Source organism: Rhamphochromis longiceps, linkage group LG2 (genome assembly GCF_057381845.1).
Source record: "Rhamphochromis longiceps isolate RC_006_pf linkage group LG2, R_longiceps_female_GT1.1, whole genome shotgun sequence".
In the NCBI taxonomy this organism is placed as follows: domain Eukaryota; kingdom Metazoa; phylum Chordata; class Actinopteri; order Cichliformes; family Cichlidae; genus Rhamphochromis; species Rhamphochromis longiceps.
In genome coordinates, this window is record NC_140558.1 from 39789752 (window position 1) to 39813923 (window position 24172).

At 39.3% G+C, this 24172-nt stretch overlaps 1 protein-coding gene across 1 annotated transcript in view; it reads right to left on the bottom strand.

Annotated features, from left to right (window-relative positions):
• Positions 1-23694, bottom strand: part of tnmd (tenomodulin) — a 66899-nt gene extending 43205 nt beyond the window's left edge. Inside the window, exons 1-2 of the mRNA XM_085428795.1 lie at positions 23587-23694; positions 16206-16340 (exon numbers count right to left, since the gene is read on the bottom strand). Of these exons, the coding sequence (XP_085284921.1) occupies positions 16206-16340; positions 23587-23634 (183 nt within the window). The 5' untranslated portion in view covers positions 23635-23694. The remainder of the gene's footprint in view (positions 1-16205; positions 16341-23586) is intronic.
• Between the last annotated feature and the right edge of the window lie 478 nt (positions 23695-24172).

The following is a 24172-nucleotide window of genomic DNA, read 5'->3' on the forward strand; positions in this document are numbered from 1 at the left end:
ATCTAACCTTTTTTGTTTTTATAACACACATTACTATTAAATCACATAGTTTTGGATTAGAAAACAATCCTAATTGACAGGGACTATTTTGTCAAAGACTACTTAAGATTATCATGTGTTGATAATCACCAGAGCTGAGATAAGGCATTTGTGTTGCCAGAATGCAGATTTTCCAGTTAATTCATTGATTTTTTTGTCTTTCAGTAAGTAAGTTTGGACCAGCGTTGGTTAAATGCTCCACAAATGTGCAGCAATTATCAGCAGCACAAGTGTTGCGGTTCGGTGTTATGAAGGTGCTGTGAAACCAGGTCACAAAAAACAAAAGCTGCCCTGGGAGCTGTCCACATTTTAAGGCTCGAACAAGTGCGTGTTTGTTGCAAATCTGTCCGTTTTTATATTTAGTCTCTAAAATATGCTTAACATTTGCCACACTGAGCTTTCTGGAAGCCAAATCAGAGGAATGCCATCCTCCAATTAGAAAACCAAAGCATGTAGTCTGGATTTTTGTCTGGAAGCCGTATCCGTGTGCCCAGTATGTGTGTAATGAAAGGATGCAAAATTAGGGCCTGGCTCTAAATATAAACATGTGTAAGGCACTGCAACATTGCTGCATTGTAATTAGCATGGGCCTTTCTGCGGTTTTGTTATATGTGGAGGTAAATAGGGGCATGCTAGTAATTAGGTAACAGTGCCCATGCTTGCCTTCTCTTTATCGGCAGGAAGTTCTATCAATAGCACCAACAAACACCAGTGGAGGTTTAAACTTGTCCTCACTACTATGAGATTGTGATGATAACCCCTTTGGTTCTGCAGAAGTTTTAGATGCTGTTGCCTATTTGAGCTTGAACTCATAACTTAATGTGTTATTTTACTCCAAACAAAAATCACCACTGGGCTTTGTGGTGTAGGTAACACTAAACCGAAAGCTAAAACTAGGTTGACGCGAGGTGTTAAGTGCTTTTGGGAATTTACCCAAGCAATTACTTTAAGCATCAATTTGATGATAAAATGTTTTACAGGTGCCAGTGCCAAAGGCCAGTTAAGCAAAATGCTAAGGTCATTAGCCTTTCAAAGGAAAAAGCCACAATGTGTCAAGATGCAGCAGCTTAATGGAGCCATCTTCCCAAAGCACATTAACACTATTAAAACAAACAGCTACTGGCAATGTATCTCACATGTCTCTTGTCTGATAGGGCATTTTCCTCATTTTAACTTGCCAGCACAGGCAGCGCGATGCCACTGTGAGATATTTCCAGCAGAGTTACTTTGGAGCTTAATCACAGACACGTGTATGAAAACCAAAAACACAAGTGATAAATGTCAGTCTCACAGGAGAAAAGAGCAAAAGCTTCTGTCTGGTCTCGCCGTTTTGCACTGATGTTCAATAATCACACAAATCCACTGCGGGAGAAGAAGAGATATGAAATACATCTCGTTCAGGGGATTCTCAACAAACCAGACCTTAGTGTAAGTAAAGGTTAATAGAAAGTGCATTTACCAAAAAGTGAGTTATGGCTTTTTGTCTCAGAAACACTCCTGAAAGTCATTAAACACGACGAACTTGTGATACTTAACGGTGTGAGGTTATTTGAGGGAAGATTTAGACAGCCCCTTGAAATAAGCTGTTTTTACACTCGCAGTAAAAACGCTCAAACTTTACAAGATCATGTCCGTAATCAGTTTATATCATACTGGAAGAGAACAGCAGAGATGGTGAGTGCTGGTGTGAAAAATGTGAAATCAATTTTTGTCTTGGAATTAAAGGGTGCTATTGAGCGTTCTTGTACAAAAAAAGAAAAAAGATTATCGGCATGAAACATTTCCTTTTTCATAAAACTTTCTGCTGAACCTTTAAAAACGGGTTTTTTCTTTTGTTTGAAATTGTGCATTGTTCCTATTTGCATAGGACTAGTATTAAGTGGGCATCTTTAGCAATTATATGTCCTCTGCGATGTAATCTTAAAGTAAAAGTCCTACTGCAAATGAATTTATCATATTGCAGCAAACACAGAGGTGATATAATTAGGGGATTGTTTTTTTTACCCACCTCTTTTGTTTTCTTTGCACCTTTCTTCTGCCTCATTTGTGCTCCATTGGGCTCGATTCGCAGTTACAAATGAAAGTTTGCAAAGCACTTTGGTGGCAAATTCAATGCTCATATCAATAAACAGCACAAGCTCAAATCTATCAGAAGAGTGAACCATGAGATGGATGACATGCATGACAGCATGTATTAAGGAATATTTTGCTGTCTTTCAGCAGACTCAACAGTGATTATGTAGCGGCCTATTATTAGTAAGATACTATAGAAGTATAGCAGACGATTTCCAGTCAGTATTTGGTGTATATATATATATATGGATAGTGTCAGTAGGTTTGAGTAAATCACAGACTTTGCTTATCCTGTGCAAGTGACCTGCATGAAACACAGACATATGGGGTCATTTGTAAATCACACAAGATCCCCAAGTTACAATAATCCTACATGAAAGGGCTTTAGCTGGTATCCCATGACAGTCAACAGCAAATTTTAGGGCCTCCAACTGTCAATCAGTAAAAAAGTGTGAAGCCAAAGCCAATGCCAATCACACTGCCAACACCTACTGTCTAAAAATATATCTGCTTAGATGTGATACTATTGAAAAACTTGATAGGTATCCTAATCATATACTGAGAGGCTTTGTGCACCAGTAAATCCTGTTTGTTTACGCCGTATAGCATTGTAAAACAAAGACGCAGACAAATGACTTTTTCTCTAGTAGTAAAAATCTGTAAAAACAACAACAAACAACATTCCTGTTTTCGCAGACTGCACAATGACCAGTGTTTCTGGAAAGCAGATTTCCCTCTGCCATTAGTCTTCATGCTAAACTAATTCCTTGCAATTAGATCTATACTTATTCCACAGACAAAAGAGTGGTATTAGTTTTCTCATTAAACCTTCAAAATGTAGTAAATAAGCATACTTGCTCCAGAGAAACACTGCAAGCAGAATGAAAATCATTGTTCTCTGTTGATTTAACATAAAGGCAGCTAGAAGAAGAAATGTTTTTAGACCCATTTTCAGGCTGAACTGCCCCCCAAAAACAAACAAAAAACAGGAACACTTTAAAGAAAATGTAAAAATGTGGTTACCAAATGAAAAGTACTTCTAAGAGCACCTTTTTGTCAGGAATAATGGTGCGTAAAGATATCTGAGGGCTTGTGGAATATAGTTCATGGAGAGTATTTGAGCAGAACCTCAAGTGGAATTTTGGCAGAAGTCAAAGACTATCATACTTCTCCTGCTTTATTTTCATTGCTGAAATTTAATCCATTGCAGAGCCTGTGAATCTTGAACGGAGCCTACCCCTCGCTCCTGTCAGCCTACTCATACCTGAAAGGGATGTAATGACCCACTTTCTCTCCTTGTCCCCCCAGCAACTCTGATGCTTACCACATTTGACCACCTTGCTGTGGACCACTACAGTCTGCAGCTGCTGTTAATTTACAGGAGCACTGTGCTCCCCCCTTTTCAGCTCCGAAGCATATATGACTAATCACACCAGTCATTTTAAACAACTTGAGCTCTCTCTGGCAATAAATCACCATGATGCCTGCTACTGTGCCCACAATAGAGCTGCATTCAGGAGGGAAGAGAGCAGGGGGGACTTTGGGAGCTATTCAGTAGTATTGGTCAACACACTATTGTGAAACAAACTCGGGGACTGGGACGTATTGTTGTTCGATGTGTTGTTTGTTTCTATGATCTCAATAAAAATCAAGGTGAAAACAACAAAGGGTTATATTTTCCTTGCACAATAGCTCAGGGAATATGATCTTTTCCGGGACTCTTTGATAAAAGTGCACATTTTCCTTCCTTATTTCATATGTTTTTGCAGTTACAAAATCCACAACACCCAATCTACTGCTCTAAAAACATGCCGCATACATGGGGTTTTCAAAAAACACTCGAATGTTCTGTGAAATGTAACAGCAGCCCTACCCTTGTTTAGATTAAACCGAAGTTTGATGCACTTTGAAAATACCTTTAAAGCAAAACTTGAAACTAGAAGGAAGATGCTGCCTTTTTCCTCTCTCTTCATCTTAATAACACAAAAAAAAAAGTCCAAAAGGTGTACTTCTTTATCTGCAACTGCCAATGGTAGAGAGAATAGACGGATTTCACACAGCCTTTAATGATTGTGTTCAACCACCTTTGTGGGACATGACAAATGATGAAACCTTCTCCACATTCCACAAGCCAGCATGAGATAGATATGGATTCCACAGTATCAGCAACAAGGAAAAAGTAGTAAAAAACAGACAGGAAGTTAAACAACACAAAGGCCTGGGCTATGACTGCATCGTGCCATTACTCTTTTTTTCCCTGTCATTGTTCAATGTTGCATCCTCCCTTTATGTCTTTCCCTGCCAAGTAACCACTGTGGCGAGCTGAAGAACAATCTGCTGCTTGTCAGGAGCGCTGAATGAATCCTGTTGCTTATTGTTGAGGTGAACACATTATTTGAATACGACCAATCTCCTGTAATAAAAGGGCTGTTGTGGTTTATGAAATATTCATCAAAGGTATCCCCTAGAGACTCAGATGCATTCAGATGCATATCTCAGTATCTGAAACAGACCTCGGCAGACAAAAGATTGCGAGCACGGACTCAAAGCTTCTGGAATATACGGCAGACAGTCACAAGGGGGGTGACCTCTATAGTGGATACGTCTCCTTGTCGCCCTGCTGGTTTTCAGCCATTCCACCTCCTAATAAATCAACAAGCATGCACTCTGGGATCCAGCAGCTAAGTGGCATTTAAGAAACAGATTGTGAGAGCTGTAAAGCTGCACTTTGGATCATTTAGACGCAGGGCAATAATTTGGCCAGATGAACGGCATTAACGGCACCTGGAAAGTTTTTAACCCACTTAAGCCATTAAAAAAAAGTCAAAATAGCATTCTACTAAAAGTCAATGAAGGCTAAACTTCTTGTTGTACACAAGAGCAAAAATGCTTTCCATTTGCCCGGCTTCACCCAGTATTGAGGTTGTGACACATTTAAATTCACTGGCAATTTACCAGCTGATGACAATAGATAGTCGCCTTGCTATTTATCAGTAGTGCGTGTAGTGCATTTATCTGTCTGCCAACTTATGCATAAAAAGTGCATGGAAAGCAATAAGAAGTCAGTGTACATTCAGCTCCCTGCAAAAATGCGAAGAGACTCTTTCTCCTACAAATAGTAACAGCATAAAGTCGGGCAGACATTTGTGGTTCAGTCACAATGATCAAATTGGTGCTGCCAACAAGAGCACGGCCATGTCTTTTCTTTAATGATCACAACACATATGACATACTCACAATCCCCCCAGCACTACTTCATCTGCACCTTGCAACATACAGATCAAGCTAGCTATGCCTGTAACAAGGTAGACATGTTAGAACAATTCCTAACAAAGCTGCTGGGAGATACAGAGGCTCATAATTGTTCAAACATTGTTTACACCATGCTTCTGCCTTGAAGACACAATAAAAGAAGGAGTGATAGTCCTATGCAGAGACACTGGGCTATCACACTGAGACTATGGGTACTGATGAGAAGCTCTTGGTCTGTTGCCATGGCCCCTGTGTGGGTTGCATGTCAGTGCTGGTCTGCCCTTCTTTTTAATAACACTGAAAAATACTTTGAAGACCCACAGGGGGAACAAAACACATTATGCTCCCAATGGTGTGGGTTTGTGATTTTACAGCTTAACATTGTCTCATGCTATTAACCCCCCCCCCCCCCCCCCCCCCCCCACACACACACACACACACACACACAAAACTCAGGGGCATCATCATTTGACATGTTTTTTTTTTCCAGCCTTTTTTTTTCCAGCACAATCTTTTATCAAACCCAAATCGTGTTTAGCCACTGGTGAAACACATGCAAATTAGTCACTTTTTAGTCTTTTTTACCACTGGCTGGGAGCAGAAAATAAGAGAATTTGATGTGCTTATATGGGAACAAGCAGGTGATTGTTTTTCTCTGACTGAGGTAAATGATCAGGTTCTTGTTCCGTGTCATTTGTGGTAAAAAGGCTGCTTTGGTTAAAGTATAAACATTAAAAGCCTCTGCTTGACTAACAGCCAATGTCATTTCCATTAACCACCTGTTTGTGGCCAGTTCAGATCAAGTATTGGAAGTATTGGAGACACTTATTGGCAATTTACTTAGAGACTTACTGAATAGTTTTACAATAATTAGAGCTGACAACTTACCGATTACTCTGAGTCGTGCACCGATGTGGATTTTGGTGTTGACCTATTGTAGGTTCACTGATAGTTTGTCGAGAATGACAGAAAGATGATAAATCCCACATGGTAAATCTGAAGATCTTTTGTTTTTTTAGAGTAAATCCATGTAATGCTTGATTAAAAGTCTGTCTGTTTAAGGCTGAAAGCAGAACTTGAATCCACTCCGTATAATTTGGAAGAATGCTGTATCCTGAAGAGGATATGATATCCTATTTTCAACAACTTATCCTTCAACTTGTATTTCTCATTTGTTCATGGTAGGACATGGAAGTTTAAAAAAGAGAATATGGAAAATGCTCATGGTCATATGAAACAAGTGCTAAATACCAGGCAATGATTGCAGTTTGGATTAAAATTAATACTGTGCTGATGAGACCTTCAGTGCCATCGGTGCTGTAATAACCACTTGTGTTCTGGACCCTGGATCGTGGCTATGGTTTGAAAGAAAATGAAGGTGCTTATTGAAATTTAGGATAGAAAAATGTCATGGTGTCAAGTTTTACAAAGTTTTTTTAATTGTTCTCTTCCTTTGATTTCACAGACAGAGAGAATTATTAATGAATGCCAGCGACCTTTGGATTCGTCTTCAAAGCATGAGTCTAAATCACAGACAGGCCACTCTTTCAGTTATCAATAAACATGGATTGATGATTTATTCGAGGCCGTTTAAAGATACCTTTATAAATACACTCACTGGACACTTTATTAGGTATACCTTGTTACTGCTTAAGTTCTTAATGGCATAGATTCGAAAAGGTGCTGGAAAATTCCTCAGAGAATTTGATTCACATGGACGTGATAGCGTCACAGTCATGATGCAAATCTTTCTTTCCACCACATCCCAAACCTGATCTATTGGACTGAAATCAGGTGACTGTGGTAGCTCAAGAAACCACTTTGAGATGATCTGAGCTCTGTGACACATCCTACTGCTAGCAGCTGTCAGAAGATGGGCACACTGTGGTCATGTGTTCAGGGATGGAGACGCTCAGCAAGAGTACTCAGATAGGCTGTGGTGCTTTAATGATGCTAGAAGCTGCATTTGGCTGTTCCCTTATTCACATGGGGTCACCACAGCAGGAAGCTATTGTGCATTCAGAGATGTTCTTCTGCATACCTTGGTTGTAATAAATTGTAATACTGTTTCCTTCCTATCAACTAGAAGCAGTATGGCTATTCTCCTCTGACCTCTGGCATCAGCAAGGCATTTTGGCTAGAGAACTGCAGCCCACTGGTTATTTTCTCTGTTTTTCAGACCATTCTCTGTAAATCCTGGTTGTGCAGGAAAAAACCCAGTAGATCAGCAGTTTCTGAAATACTCAGACCAGCTAGTGCTGCACCAACAACCATGCCACATTCATAATAACTTAAATCACCTTTCTTACCCGTTCTGATGCTCAATTTGAACTTCAGCAGCTTGAGTTGACCATGTGCACATGCCTAAAAGTCTTTCACAGCAGGAATGAGTTTTGATATTAATGTTTAGTGTACGACAGCATTGTTTTAATTAAACCCTGCAACATTTCACCCAGGCTATTATTTGCTCCTACCAGACAGCTAATGAGAGCCACATTATCTCAGCAAGAGACAAAAGGACACACCGCACTCTAAGAAGCCTCAGAGCCTTGGTGTAACCAGTTAGAAAAGAACTGTCAAGTTTGTACTCGCAGAAATGTCTAAACAACCATCCCACTCTTCCAATATTTAACATGAATTAGTCACCTTCCATTTCATCCACTAATGTTGCAACTGCTCATGCAGGTCGGTGGGTCAGTCCTGCTGCCGCAGGAAAAGGATCTCGACAAGCTCTATCAACATCAGCTGACAAAGTAAAGTACAATTTCTGGGCAAATGAGACACAGCAGCCTAGCAGCAGATGTCATCCATCATGCTTGTGGTGAATACATTCAGAAGCGGAAAAAAAAAATCACAAATACTTCAGTGCATTAAATGCTTTGAAATATATAATGCATGTTAAATTTTAATGGCTCTTTTAAAATGACAGCATGCTGTGTGTCAAACACGGATTTCGAGAGGAATTAACAGCATGAAAATACAGTGCATATAGCATGAAATGGGATTGTCCGAGGTTACTAAAGGCTGTTTTCATTTAGTTTCTAATGAACTGAAAGGGAAGAGGTTCCCAAGCCCTTAGAAGCATAATGGATATCAAGGCCCTCGATGTGTCAATGTACAAGGTTTTTGAGCAATCAGAAAGAAAACAAAGTAGTAACAAAAGTATCAAATTCGAATTTGAGAGCACAACTATATCTTTTATGCATTTTACTCATTACTTTCTGTTTTACAAATGAAAAATACATGTTAAACTTTGGCCAGACTGCCAGACTTCTTTTTTGTGTGTGACAAAGGCAGTACACTGACGAAGGGCTGACAGAGGTTTTGAGAGAAAGATAGGCTTCTTCATCCTCTGGATTTGACTGACATGTTTGCTTAATGAGCGTCACCAGTTTTTCTTCCTTCACTGTCAAAGATCTGCTCATCTCGTACTTTACATGTCATTCTGGTTTGTGAATAAATCATGCCCATTCAAATCTTTAAATCCTCGCTAGCATGAGAACACTTTTGTTTCTACATCATTTCAAATTAAACATAACTCACAGAGCTTTTTAAACCAGATACTTTTGACTTGTCATTGTGGGGAAAGTACGGGTGTCACTGATTGCGTTAATGATGGCTATTATTAAAACAACCACTGAAGTGCGTTGCAGCCACTGTTCCAGGCAATTATCTAAAGATAGTACCCTTGATTAAAATTTTATCAAGGTGTTATTTTCAGAAATGAATATTGGAACTTTGCACTCGGTTCAAATTAAAATGAATACACTTCATTACTACTTAATTAATTAATAGTTAGGAAAAAAAACACAGCAAGCAGGTGGTGCAGTGTTGCCTCAAAAGAAGAGGGTTCCTGGTTCAGGCCTGCCTGGGGCCTTTCTCTCCATGTGTGCTTCCCCCCACAGTCCAAAGACATGCATGTTAATGCATGAGTTGAAATTGTGATGCGTAGGTCATATCATCAGTCCTGTGATGGATTGATGACATGACCCACCTCCTACTGTGTGAAAGCTGTGATAGGTTTCATCACTACTGGGACCCTGAATTGGAAAATAGCCTCATGTTACAAAATAAAACGTATGAAAACGTCTAGTTATTCACAAAAGGACTTACGTCTTTATTTTAATTAATAAATATACTTACAAGTGTCTTCATAAGTATCAATTATAATTAATTAACCAGTAATGCGGACAAACCTATGACACTGGGTGTTTCTACAGCAATAGTGAGCTACATAAATACAGTAAGTATGTCTACCAGATATCTGTCTATCTATTCTGCAGGCGCAGTCTTTCAAAGCTGGTTTACTTTACTCATTTTCTGTGTCAACACTTGAAGTGTCACAGGATGAAAGGTCCTAATTTAAAAAAATGTGTTCTGCTGATTTTACACATTTTTTTCCACCAATGAAGGAAAACGAAATAAAAATGAAAAGCAAGCCTGGTGGATCTAGATGTGCATGTAATTAAAATGAGCAACTTTGAATGTTTCCACACACTTCACAGGTCCAATCAATTAATGTTATTTGAATGTTCTTTAACATAAAGACATGCACCAGGCAGGGACCTAAAGGTGCTGCTTCTCTCTTCACATATTGAGCATGATTAATGGGGAAAACTTACAAAAGTCAATGCAACTTTTTAAATTACTGACAGAAATACAGCGGAGCACGCTGACATTTTGAGATTAACTCATTTCTAAAAATATGATTCATCAGAGTATGTGATGACACAACGGCAACATCTCTGTCTGCAGTCTCAAATATATCGCGAAAGAAAAGATGAACAGTGTGTTTCCAGTCTGCAGCTTCTGCTTTAGCATTGTGTCTGTGAATGCACGTTGAGGCTAGAAGAGATGCAGACTTACTGGGAGAGTGAAAGTGGATGTGAAAGCTCAATCACATTCTAAATTGTACAACAGAGCAGAGAGTCTACTTGGCAGTCACACTAGTGAGACAGGGAGGAAGGGGAAACAGAGTGTGGAAAAAGAAGGCGTGCATTTATGTCTGTTAACTCACCGTGGCGCGCATGCAAAATGCTGCACATGAGCTGCTGAAGTATTGGCAAAATAAAGCGCTGACAATTAAGATGCTGATCTTTCCTACACAAATATTATTCAGGCGTCTAAAAATGAAATCACAAACACACTAAAATGCTCCCTGGCACAATGAATGACTCCCGGTGGGCTTTGCAATGCTGTCACGCTCTCTGTTGCAGTCACCATCCCAGAAGAAAGGAATGTGTAACAACTGCCATGAAGCCTTCCTACCTCAGGCACTCCACTGGAAACAATTTAAAACAACTCTCTTTTGTTTTTCCTGGTCTGCCACCCTTCCCACCCTCCGCCTCTTACCCAAGTAGAAGGCATAATGCATCATCTTAGGAGGGAGCCCACTGCAGCCTAATTTAACAGCCAGGGAGAAACACCAGTGGACACTGGCCTGCTAATGAATGAATGAGCCTGACATGTAAAATCAGAAAAGATTACTGACTGAGAAGCAGCCCTCCCAAAAGGTCCTGCCAAACCAGCTGTTTAGATAAGCCCTGTTGCTTCCTCTGAATAATAATTCCTTCGCATCAGACTGAGTAAACAAACTCCTTACACTCCTGAGGAGAAGTTTGCATCGTCTTCTTTTATTCATTGAGAAAATATAAGAAAAAAAGCAGCAGCGAGACAGAAAGACAAAAACATATCATGATCAAATCTTGTGTCCTCTCCCCTGCTGCATGTTGACAGCTGGACACTGTGGGGTCTGCTGGGTGTATACAGCCTACGAACGATAAATAAACAAAGGGGGTGGGGGTTGGGGGCCAGCCTTGAAAAGCCATACACCTGTGACCAGTGGAAAAGCACCAGGCGCAGCAGTGTTCATTAAAGAAGCCGGTCCTGACAGTGAGGCCTTTAAGAGGCCATCAGGAGCGACAACTCAGCAGCTACCTTGGGACCAGAGAGGGAAAGGAATCAAGGTGAGCAATGCAATTTCAGCTTGAATAATGGACCACTTTCCTCTGGTTTGACATTCATGTATTTCTCAGGCAGTTTTGCCATACAGACCAATAGCACCTGCGAGCCATTCAAGGTTCCCCAGGAAAAACTGGTTTACAATGTCTACAGCCTCACAATTACTCTGGGTCTGCTGCTGGCTGCAAATAATCTTCCTGAAAGTGGTTCATGAATTAAAAATAGTACCAAATATATCACTTTTAATGACATGAAAATGTGGATTTTGTATACTATGTGCCACAGATTTTATGCACAGCATACATCACTGTCTAGGTTTAATCCCTTTTTTTTGTCAGAGGAACTGTTTATAAAAATAATTTAATTAAGGCAAATTATTCTCACTTTTCTGTTGGATTCACCGCCAGATTTCATTTTCACAGAGTTGCTGATGTAAACTGGTAATAACAGAGGATTAATTTACAAGGAGGCAAAATCCCCCAGTGAGACTTGTGGCCCAGAACAATAATGAGCACATAGTAAACAGAACTTTGCCGTAAGCCAAAAGAGAATGCAGAGGCACCTAATCTACACACCGAAACACACAATGCACGCTGACACGCAAACAATCGCATGTAGACAAGCGCAACCACGCCCTCTCGCTCTCTCTCTCCCTCTCTATCGCAAACACAAGCTCACACAGGCAGAGAAAATGATAGCAGGGTATCTTCCCCAGGCCTCTGTAATAACATATGTTTGCAGGTAATTAAAAGAAGCTCTCCAGTGGTTATCATGTCATACTGAAAAACAATGCACAGAGCAAATTACCTTTATGCGGTTATTTATACCACATAAAGGTCACAATCCTTTGGTGAACTGTGACAACATAAGCGTTCATGGCTGAAGCTGTGCTGTGGTTTTGACTTCTAATTGCAATGCTAAGGTCAGCGATCTATGTAATATGCGGTGTGTAATAAGTATGCGTGTTTTAGTAGCTTTTTGGATTTGTTTTTTTAATAAAGGTACATAGTTTGCACTACCGACTGAGCACATACAGTGAGGGAGTTACATTGCTAAAATACTGCGTAATGAGGGAGTTACGTTACCCAGTATTATAGCAATAAGATCTGAGCACGCATTCAGCTTCCTTTGGTGGTTAAATGCAAAGCTGTTGCTGTGACCAACAAAGAGTAGCGCATCCACTGTAGGTTATTAAAAAGTAAAAACATGTTTTTAATCATGTGCTCCGCCGTATTTTTCATTCGAGTATAATTTTAACTGTTGCCAAGACGCTATTCGAGCATCTACTTTGCACCTCTCATATTCAGGATCTGTTAAAACAGCTGGAGGAAACAGTGAGAACAGGTTTCAAACTGTGAAGAGACCACATCAGGAATGTTCTCAACCAACTCGTTTTCTGCTTGTGAATCTTTTGCTTTACACTTTTAAAGTGTTATCTTTTTTTAATGAGTTCCTCATAAATGTGTTTTGTACTCACTTTAAAACTGAGTAATTATTAAACTTCTGTTTTCTGGTGACACTGTGCAATCAGACTTTTTATTTAATCCCCCCCATACTGGGTAATTACATTAATTGAATATTTGACACAACAGCTGATGATAACTTAACACACTATGAAGCTATTAGGACAAATTTGTGGTCAAACAGTTGCATATGCTTGTCTTTTTGTTGACGTGGAAGTCGTTTACTCTTGCTGTTTTGCACCCGAAATACATATCTGGCTCTAGTTTCCTAAAAAATAATTTGATCTGGCTTTATTTATCTTTTGATATTTGGCCCATAGTGAAAAATAAGACATGTCACTTACTAATATTTACGGAAAAAATTATCTAATATTTCGTATATTGGTATCTTTGTTGGCAGATAAAGAACTCCAAAACATTTTAAGACATTCCTAATGAAAACATTGATTAGTGGAAAATGAGCCCGTAAGAAGGAATCTTATATCTCTGTGGAGGACTTTGGGATTTGATTCACCTACTATTGACAGTTGAGGCCGCCAAATTAAATACAGATGTTTTTGCTATGCTCTAAAGCGTTATTTATTCGCTTTGTGTGTGTTGTCAAAGTTTGGTGCTATGGGCTGCTGTCTCCAGCAGACATCCTGAGAACCCATAGCAGTTGTGAGCAGTTGCGAACCAGAACGAATCAAAAGAAGGATGCAGGTAGCTTACATTACAGCACAGCTGAGAGGGACACCATCACTGTTTACAACCTGTCTTCCTGTCTTGAATGTCAGCCTCTTATTGTGGGTAGATGCATTCTTCTGCCTAGAGCAGGTGTAGTACAGACGATACAGAAGTAAATAGACCCTACATGATAATGCTCACCTCACTGTTGAGTTTAAACAAGATTCAAATGCATGTTCTAGTTACTTGAGCACCGAAAGGCAAGTGGCATTCAGCATTCCTGAGGTGTGTGATATCACTACATTTAATATTTCCAAAAATGTGGAACTCACAACAAAATAATCAAGGTGTATAAAAACAAAATTGGGCCTGAGGTAAAACACGAATATTTGATATGAGGCGAATTTTGTGCATGTGCAGACTCTGTAGCCAATCTTGATTTGAACTCATATGCATGCAGCTGGGGAACCAGAGTTACATGTACAAGCATGTGCAGCATTTGTCTATATCAAAACCTATGTATTTCAAATGGGCACTCTCATATAAACCTTATGCTTAAGCTGAATTTGAGCTATCCCCAGAATGCTGATCTTATTGTGCCCCATATAAGACAACCTCCCCACCCTCCCACACACAACTATTTCCTAAAATAGATTAGGATCCCTCCCCTCGGCTTCTAATGCTGTGCTCTGCTGCCCAGGGTCTATACACATAGCTGCCAGACGCTGCTCAGGATTAGCTAGTGAGTCAAAAATGATGGGTTTTAGTGTGCTCTGTAATGTCTGTCCTCTTACCATTGCTGGTATGGATTCCAAAATAAAAAATAAAAAATAAAGTGTGCGTATGTATGTACATATATGTACTTGTGTGTGTAGATATATATGTATGTATATGTATGTGTGTCTGTTACTTGTAGTTATTACTGCCTGTTACCTGTGGTAATGCAATTTATAATTTATATATTCTGTATTCAGTTATGAAGGCTCTAATTGTTGGTTGCGAGCTGCCGCTTAGATGCTTGTATGTGCCCGGAGCTGTTGATGGGTCTGTATGCAATGATGGGCGTAGCTGCGGGAAGTTTATTGTTTTTTTTTGTTGATGAGTGAGTATAGGGGTGGGATTTAATAAGTTTTCTTCGTCCCACTCCTTTTTCAGGCAAGTTTTGTTTTTTGTTTTGTGTATTTTATGTTCAATATAGGTATTTGTTGTGCCTGAAAATGAATAAATAAATGAATGAAATGAATGAATGAATGAATGAATGAATGAATGAATATTGAAAAAGCATCCTGCTGCATATGATCTCACACCCTTTCACGAACCGAGGCATTGGCTGCTACGAGGATGCAGGAGAATTAATCAATCCATCCATCAATCCACTGTTTCAATCAATTTCTTTATTTCCAGCGCAGTGTTTGTAGTTTTGTTTTTATGAACACATAACTAAGTTGTACTGTGACTGAGGGAGCTTCCTTCCTATCTGACAGACAGGCGACTCTCTTTTGAAGTAACTGTGTCTCACTCCCTGATGCGGAGGCCAGACAATGAGCCTCCCCCCAGACCCTATTAAAGCAAAACCCAGGGTCCGCAGGTTTGATATTCATCGCCTGGGCAACCTCTACCATCAACACATTTTGTGCCACGTGAGAATGATCACAGCTTATTAAAGTGGAAATAATGACTGCTCTACCTCCGGCATGAAATATTTAACAAGGACAAAGGAGATGGCTCAAAGGTGATTCATATCTATGTTGAAAGGAGAGAACGTGGACAACACCGTCTTTACAGGAAGTGCAGCTGAACATTGCTTAACCTGAGCTTAGAAGGGACTGTCTGCAATTGAAATTTGTACCTCAATGGAAGCAGACATAGAAGAACAGTGGCAAAGGATGTTGTGAATTAATGTTTATTAGCTATCAACAAAGATGTTGGTATAACAGCAGCAGACTATACATCCCTCTCTTCATTTCATGCCATTTAGAGTTCACACAAAGCAGCCTTATGATTTCAGGTCTGAAATATGTACTAATTTTTAACCATCATTTCATTTAAATCATTCTGTCTCGTTACCAGCTGAGCTCAGAATGTATAGAGCATCCAATTTCTAGATGTGAAATTATTGATGTACTGTACTTTTCCTTCTAGCCCGAGTAAATTAGCTTTTTTGGCCCCTTGGGAAAATCAGGGGAAAAGAGGAGAGTAAAAATATTCTCCATCCAGTGTGATTGAATTGGATTTTACAAGATGAATTGCCAGGACAAGAGTTTATCCCAATTACATTGCCAAGAGGCTTCAGTCCTGCTGCAGCCACTCTGGTCAACAGCAATTAGGGTCAGCTTTGAGTTATCACGGTTTGTTATTGTGAGACCATATTTACAGTGTGAGCAGAAAGCAGATAAATGCAACAGGGCAACATTTACAATAGTAAAAAGTGGTTTGTGGTTTGGGCCAAGAATTCATAAAATTACAGATCTGACAGCCAAAACACGAGCAGAGCGAAACACAGCTGTCTTTTCCATAGCCCACACATCTTTTAATCTACAAGAATACAATACAGACTGCAGAGACTGCCTCGAGCTCTTTTGTGTGGCCATCCATTTTCCTTTCTCACATAGTTTTTTTTTTCTTTGATGTAACCTGATGTGGAAACTCAGGGCGGCTTTCATCTGTCTCTCATGAAGAATCCACTTACCACAGATGGTGGCAATAAGGCTAATGACTGGCATATATCACGGAGATGATATTTAGTCTTACCTTCCCCAGGCTGGGGCCCCACAGATATCTCAGGCTGAAAACACAGAGAGCCAAAACCAGGAAGACCAGAGCGAGAATCAGAGCAATTCGCTGGTAGGTTTGGTACTTCGCCTTCTTCCCTTTTCCAGCCTCAACCTGCAAAAGACCAACTTAAGATTATTAATGTGATGCATTTATAAATGCCCCAAATATTAGCAATATTAGTCACCTGCTGATGGTAACTGAACAATAACAAATCAATTTGGAATAAAAACAAAGGCCTAGGTATTGGTCTAAGCTCAAAGTAAATTGCATGGAGCACACAGACCTGTCTGCAAACACACACCACTATTCCTCAGCAAAATGTAGTGAAGCTGTGGGTGGGCCTTCAGCCTAAAAGTTGTGTCTACTGAAACATGGCTGCAGCGGTGAAGCCCATCATCTTGGTTGAAGACGAGCATTCTCCACTTTTGGTTTGAGTCACACGCTTTCAAGTTTCACTACAGACTCGAGAGTAAATGGTGAGTGTTTGCAGACATTTCAGTGTCTTCCATGCAAACCTGTTTGGGATGGAGTTCACAGGGTGACAGCTAGCAACCTTGAGCAACACATATTTTTCATATATATATATATATATATATTCCATATTTTTGTATTGCCTGTATTATGCAACAAACAACAACCAAATGAATGTGAGTGTTGAATACTTATTTTGTTATCAAATGCCATAAATGCTCTTGCAAGTAAGAGAGTAACAAGGAGGTTTTACATAACGTGGGCAGCAGCTGTAATAAGATCAAACATCAACTTCAGCAACATTTGCTGACAGATTGTTTTTTCTGGGTCTTTCTTTAGCTACATAAATATATATATATATATATATATATATATATATATATATATATATATATATGTATATATATATATATATATATATCTTTTTAAAGCAAACCAGCCGATGAAATGCACCTTGGCGTAACAGAAATCAAAGCGACACAGACTGAGCGGTTTAACTGGAGGACAAATACATAGCAAGCTCTCCCAGGGAACAACACTGCACCCGCTATGCCACCAGACATCGCTGGCCAGAGATCAAAGATGGATGAAGCCATGCCACCCGATGTAGCTGTACAGAGGTCACAGGCAGATGAATCTTTGCAGAAGTCACAGTTGGGTGTTATACCAAAGGGCAACACCAGTGAACAGCAGGAATACAGTTTATGTAGCCACAGGTGGGTTGGAATTAATCACTTGTTAGAGAGAAGGATACTGAAGGAAAAGTTCAACCAGAAGTAGATAAAGAGTATTTCTTGACAGCTGACAAGATCAAGTTTGCACTTCTCTGCATACCACAGATGGCCCAAAAATACACCTCTATAGATGCTCCTCTGTGAACCTTATGCTGGATTATGCTTGAAACAAAGAGTGTGTCCAGCACTTTCAGAGATGCTACAGCTGTGAAACTCTGGTGCAGTTGCTACACAGACATCAAATCATTTTGTGGATGCTTTTGGCAATCATGTAGTAGTTATTGTGGACTGTCTTGAAATTTACATTTAGAAAGCATCAGATCTGAAAGCTAGAGCAGAGATTTTTTTCCACTACAAGCACACATACATCCTAATGTTTCTTATTGGCATTACACTACAAGGAGACATCACGTCCTAACGCTGTGGAAGTCATATCACTGGCAAGCATGTGACTAAGAACAGTGGCCTTCTTCATAAACTATTACCTGGAGATTTTATTGGCAGATTATGAATTTGACATGAGCGAGAGCGTAGAAGTAATGTGCGCAGAGGGTGACTCGATGCATATGCAGGAAATACAAGCGTGGCCTTACAAGTCAGTATGGTGTTCTTTGATTTTCCTTGAAGGGATTATCTTTGTGCTGTGCAACAGCTAATATATATTCCAGTGTTGTTATGAAATTAAAAACCATAACATAAAATATGAATGAATGTGACCTGCATATGCTGCATTAACAACATTATGCAACATTTGTGTTTCTATATTAAAGGAATGGGAAAATATATTCATGGAGCTATTATTGTCTTATGAAATACAGAAAATGCAAATATGTGACTGGTTTATGGCAACAATGTAGTACAAGTTTGGGATCCCATTAGCAGGTTTGTTGACTTACTTCACTGAGAGCAAAGACAAATTTTTCAGCGCTGTCATGGCCACGTTTTGTGTTTCTGCCTGCCAATCATTTGTATGAAAAAAGGTAATAAATGGTTAAATCATCATTAAATTATAACTGGCTGTTATTGGACATATTCTAAGAAATTCTACCCCTTAGAAACTGTCAGACACATTACTACAATTTCCATGACAAAAGATAAAAGAAAAGAAAAAGACAAAAAACAAAAACAAAAAACCAGGTGGTCCAATATGGGGTAACCCGTTTTTCTCCTTGAGTTTTAAGGGAAGTGTGGTGATTTTTCAGCTGAGAAGAGTTTGTTGGTGAGTTTCGCTTTAGTTAAAAGAATAAAGATATTGTTAAAAATCAAATTTCTTCTACGTATGGATGAATGCAACCAAAAGCTGTAAAACCATCACTAGGTTGAAGAACTGAGGCTACATATAGTACCTTCATATAAAGAATATTTTTATAGTTGTTGATATAGTACATATACAACAGGTTTAATTAAAGTTACAAAGCAACCTACATGGAAAGGTTAATAATGCCACTTCAATTCAAATAAAAGAAGTGGCAAATAATTTAAAAAAGGTCAAAAGAAGTATAAAAGACACAAACTATGCAAAAGTTCATCAGTCTGAATGTGGCTTAGAACCATTTGTTGAGGAGGCATAACTGGGTCCTATGAACAGGTGATGGAACCTCTCAATTGCACACTGCAGTTGTAACTTGGTTAAAGGCTTAGACTGTGGTGTTGTGGAGACTGTAGAAAAACCTTGGTGAAAATGCTTTTCCTTCTGACAGAGCTGCTGTCAAAGTCCACGTCTGGTAAGACACAAACCACAACACATTCAGTCGGCATCCAAACTACAAAGTTACAACAGTTTGACCAAGTTTGTGTTTGGGCACAGCTGTAGTACTTCTGCATCCAGTTTAAGTCGCTGTTATCTGCACGGGCCTGCAGAATGCAGTTGTTACAGCACTAAATAAAACAGCCTTTCTCAAACAATGCCTGAAATACCATGAATTTATTTGAATGAAGCTTTTAGTCTAACATAGGTCTGTCTTTCTATGTAATGGTAATGTGACGGCAATTGCTGTTTTAACAGGGGCCCACACCCTCCTCACAGTTAACAATAGCAGTTCTGGAAACAGTGGTGGACAAATATAATTGGGTATTTGAAGATGCTATTATTCCAGCTCTTGATTTCCACCAAACAGGGCATGAATACCTGTCTCTGAGCTTTCACCACACCTGCCTCTGTCTCTGTTACTGTGTAAGAGGCTCTCACAGTCACAAAGGTGCAGTAGGGACATTGGCTTAAATGAAAAACAGCCTGGTTGTGAGTGAGCAAAATCTGAAGTATGGTGACAGGTCAGAAAGTGTGGGCTTGTGCCCACACGGACTTGTGCGGCCAGCACATATCCCTGACATTCAATTCTCTACACAGATGCACTTACCATGTGCCTTTTTTTTTTTTTTAGCTGTACCTGAGGACGAGTCTGTCTTGTAGTCCACCTCAGTGTAGACCTTGTCCACATCAGTGGGCATCATCCAGTAGGCTGGAAGGTCAGTGACTGTTTTGGTCTCCTGGATCCAGCTTTTAAACAAAAGAGCCCCGACCTGTGGCCGGCCAAGCATGTACAGCACTACACTTGGCCACTCAAACCGGTTTGAGCAGAGCTTCACTGAAGCATTGATAATACAAAGCATAAGCCACAAATAATATAAATAATACAAAAAAAGAAGAATAATGAAAAAGGCTGAAAATAACCTCCTCTTTTACTTGATATTAATACAGACTCTAGTCAAAAACAGTATAAAAACAATAACATGTCTTTTCTGGAGAACACACAGACTGAAATGTGCCCTAGCTGAGCTCAGTCTCTAATGATCGGGGGTTAAAAAGGGAATGCTGTTCCTGCACCTTCAGTTAATCCGTAATTGAATCTGACAGACAGATTGTATACATAGTACAGCAGAGTAAGTTAATTTTTTGTCTGCTGCTCAGTTACTAACTTATGACTTGCTCATTAATAAACGAATGCCATTCAGTGGTGACTCACCCACTTTCAGGAAATCCTTTTTTCTTCTTATCCCTGCCATGCCTTCATGGTGCAGATGGCAATAAAGTTGTGGCTACTGTGCTTCAGCATCGAACTAGTTGCTAAATCGCAAACAGTTCAAATAATATCAGCTTGTAAGAAAAGAAGTTAATATGTAATAACTTCACTCTCAGAGGCAGGGAACACGTAAGAAAGAGATGACAGGAGAGCAAGATGAGTGTTTTTTTAACGATTAGCTCGTTTATTTCATGAACTGGACATTTGCATTTGCATAATTTTCTAGCTCATGCTAGATTTGTTTAATTAGTTAATAACAATTCATGTACCAGCTTATTATTCAACTTATAGCTCGCTGAATTAATTTGCCTAAATCCAGAAAGAGCAGGAAACCTCAGAGCAGCAGTACAGGTCAGCCTGTCTGTACAGAACACAAATCTACTGGAGCTCACAGCACAAATTACAATGTGAATGATTTCTAAGTGATTCTTTCTCCCACGCTGCACCACCACACACAATCTTAGGGTCTCTCCCCCCCCGCCTCCCAAATCCCACTTTAACCCCTCGTAATGACTAAATGTGATAGAGTGTTTGCTTTAGTGTACAGATCAAAGAGATGTCTATGTGGTTGGTGTGGATTACCTACTATGCTTTTATAGTCACTGACTGAAAATCTGCAGCTACTTATCCCAACAGTTAGTAAATTGAAGGTGGGCCTCGGGAGAGTTGTAATTTATGCAGTGCTCAGGAAACAAGCACAGGTGGAAAACACATCTGAAAATTTTAGTTGCAGCAGCTTGTTGAGATCAACAGATCACTCTTTGTGTTTTGTAAAGGTTGGCCTTGCTCATTTTCACTTAACTTTAACCTGCTATTATAGGTGTACATAACATAAGCTGAAGCTCTGCAATTGGATATTTCTTGCAAAAGGCTGTTTGGGACTCGAGTTGATTTCTCCTGCTAATATTTTTATGTACACAGTTTGCACATTAAACCTTTTTTTTTTGTCAAAGAACTAGCTATTTTCTGAAGCAGTTTGTCTGCTTTAATGCCTGAACTTGCTACTTCCACTATCATTTCTTTGTCTCAGTTTCCTATTTACAAGTACAGCATTTAACCCAAACAGCTGCCATTTCATCTGGCTACTCCGAAAAATGTATCCACCTCTCAGGATTCTGATGACAAAAACATATAGCCATCCCTGTGCCAGGCGCAGGGAAGAACAGATTGCTACACATGTCACAGAAAGGTTACAATTATTAAACTTTTCTTCAAATTAAAACTCTGCCTGCAGTAGTCAATTCCCCAAGCTTAAGGCCACAAATTAATAAAGACAGGCTTTTGTTCCACCAGAGCTCAGGCAGGGACAAAATGAAAGCTACTCATTCACACTGGAGCCCTTTTGAAGGTCTCAGAGGACAACAGAAAAGCAGATATGTCCAAAAAAAAAGAACCAACTTCAGTTTGCAAAATTAATCCTGCTTATCTTGTCTTTTAAATGATGATAAAGCAGCTTTCTTTTTCTATTGTGGCTGTGGTTGTTATAGCATTTAACCCTGGCAGATTAGGTAGCATTTTAACATACAAGGGTTCTGTATAATATGCAGGAATTATTTAAAAATAACAGTGGTATGGCTTTTTTTTAACTTTTGACTGGTATGCTGATAAAAGATTAGCCACAATTCTTCCAAATAATGCATTTGTTCTGGTCTTATTTCCTTATTTTAAATTGCAGGATACATGTGGCATGACTAACGGGAAGACGAATTGAATTTCTGGTAGCTAAATGCATTAGCAGCTTAACTTTAGGAAAGACACAGAAATCATTATTCAAGATAACTTATAAACCTAAATTATACTTTTGCTATTATTGAATAGCCACTGTTTTTATTTGACATATTAGAAACAGTAGCCACAAAAATGTGAGGTGCAAGTGTTGCACATTCCTAGGGCATGATGAAAAGCAGAGGGCTACTATCAGGGAGCCAGAAATTCCTTGCAATATAAATTTCTCAGAAAGAAAAAAAAAAAACAAAAAACGGTGGCTGAAATCGTCTGGTCTCCTGTGGCAGGTTGCATAAGCAGTGGAAACTTAACAAGAGGACAAACCTCTCTGCCTGTGCTTTGAATATCGAATACTCAGAGGAAGAATGTAGGATTGAATAGACAGACAGACAGACAGAAATAAAGGCACGGATGGAGACAGAGTAAGCAGTCTGAGCGCACAGCACCCGCCAACTAGTGTTTAAAGGTTTAGGAGTTCAGAATCAGCCAGGCAATTCCTCTTGAGCTTTGTGAGGAAGAGTGCCTGGAGCCCCCTGCTGTTATCATGCAAAGAGTGAGCACTTTCATGAGAAAAACCCCACAACAACAACAGAAAAGGTAGCTCACGTAAGCAACAAGCAGAGGCAGGGGTTTATCACACTGGGCCACACTCATATGAGCATTTTAATTCCTGCTAAAGCAATTCTGTAATACAAGTCAGACGCCACAGGTGATTTCTTTTAATCATAACTATTCACGTACTGTGTATTCATCATGAATATCTGCAGAACAAAATGTCATCATTTCTTTGATGCACGGTAAAAGAGTTTACTTTTGTCATACATATAGAAAAAAATATAATATTACACCGCTATGAATGTATTTACCCCTGTGCTCATTTTCTGTTGCAAGTTCTCTCCAACAAATTAAGTGTGTGAGAAAAAAGTAGCAGAAAAAAAGATCTCAGAGCTGAAAATCCTGCCTGTCTTGGTCCTTTATAATAAAGTCTGAAATAAAGACATTTCTTGGTGTATATTTGTATGCTCCTTTCATTTGAGAGGCAAAGATATTATAGATATAAAGCAAATCAAATGGTCCAGATGAGACTACATATGAGAGTGGAAATAAAAGAAGAAAGCCAAGGTGAAAAGCCAATCCAAAAAGATTTAGATGAAAAATTTAATATTCAGGGCAAAACTCTCATCACTCAGCAAGAGATCAAGCCACACTTCTTGAATAAAAAAAAGAAAAAAGGTAACTTAAATCTGAAATACTGAATGATTATATTACTTTTTTGAAGTCACTAATAAAACTTTTCTTTGGACTTTAGAGAGCTCAAATTCTACATGGGTTAAAAAAAAAATCAATAATTATTAAACATAATCAGTTAATTGCTATAAACCAATAACAAGAAGAAATCTGACTCACATCTTTCCACAGAAGCTGTTGACTGCTGGATTGACTGCTACCCTCCATGATGCAAAGCCACAGGATGAATCTTTCCGATCCTCTTAGCTGGGGAAAACACTAAGGCTCTGTAAGGCAAAGAGTCTCAGCTTCATTCCATTGCTATAATTTGGGAGGGTGCCGAAGGGGAGGGAAGTTTCAGATGGAGTGGAATTACTAAAACATTTGTGATACCCATTAAAAGCAAGGCAGATGTCTCTCCTCCCTACCTTTTTCATTTCAAAGGTGAAGAATCACAAAAGATTTCAAGCTGAAACACAAACCCTCTGTTAAATAAATTACATACTACACTGGGATGAAAAATACTGTGATGTTTCACTCAAATCATTCTTAGTTGGAGGACATAGAGTTTGTAGGCGATAAATGTATGTGTGTAGGTAGGTAAATTGTTGGTACAATTTATATTTTTTTCTGTATTATTGTCTGAAGGATCAAACAGAGTTCAAATACCTTCTCTCTGCTTTTTTCCCGTCATGGGTCTGAAACAAAAAACAGGTTTAGCAAACAAGAGCTGAGCTGACTGAATAGCAGCATAACGAAAGAATCA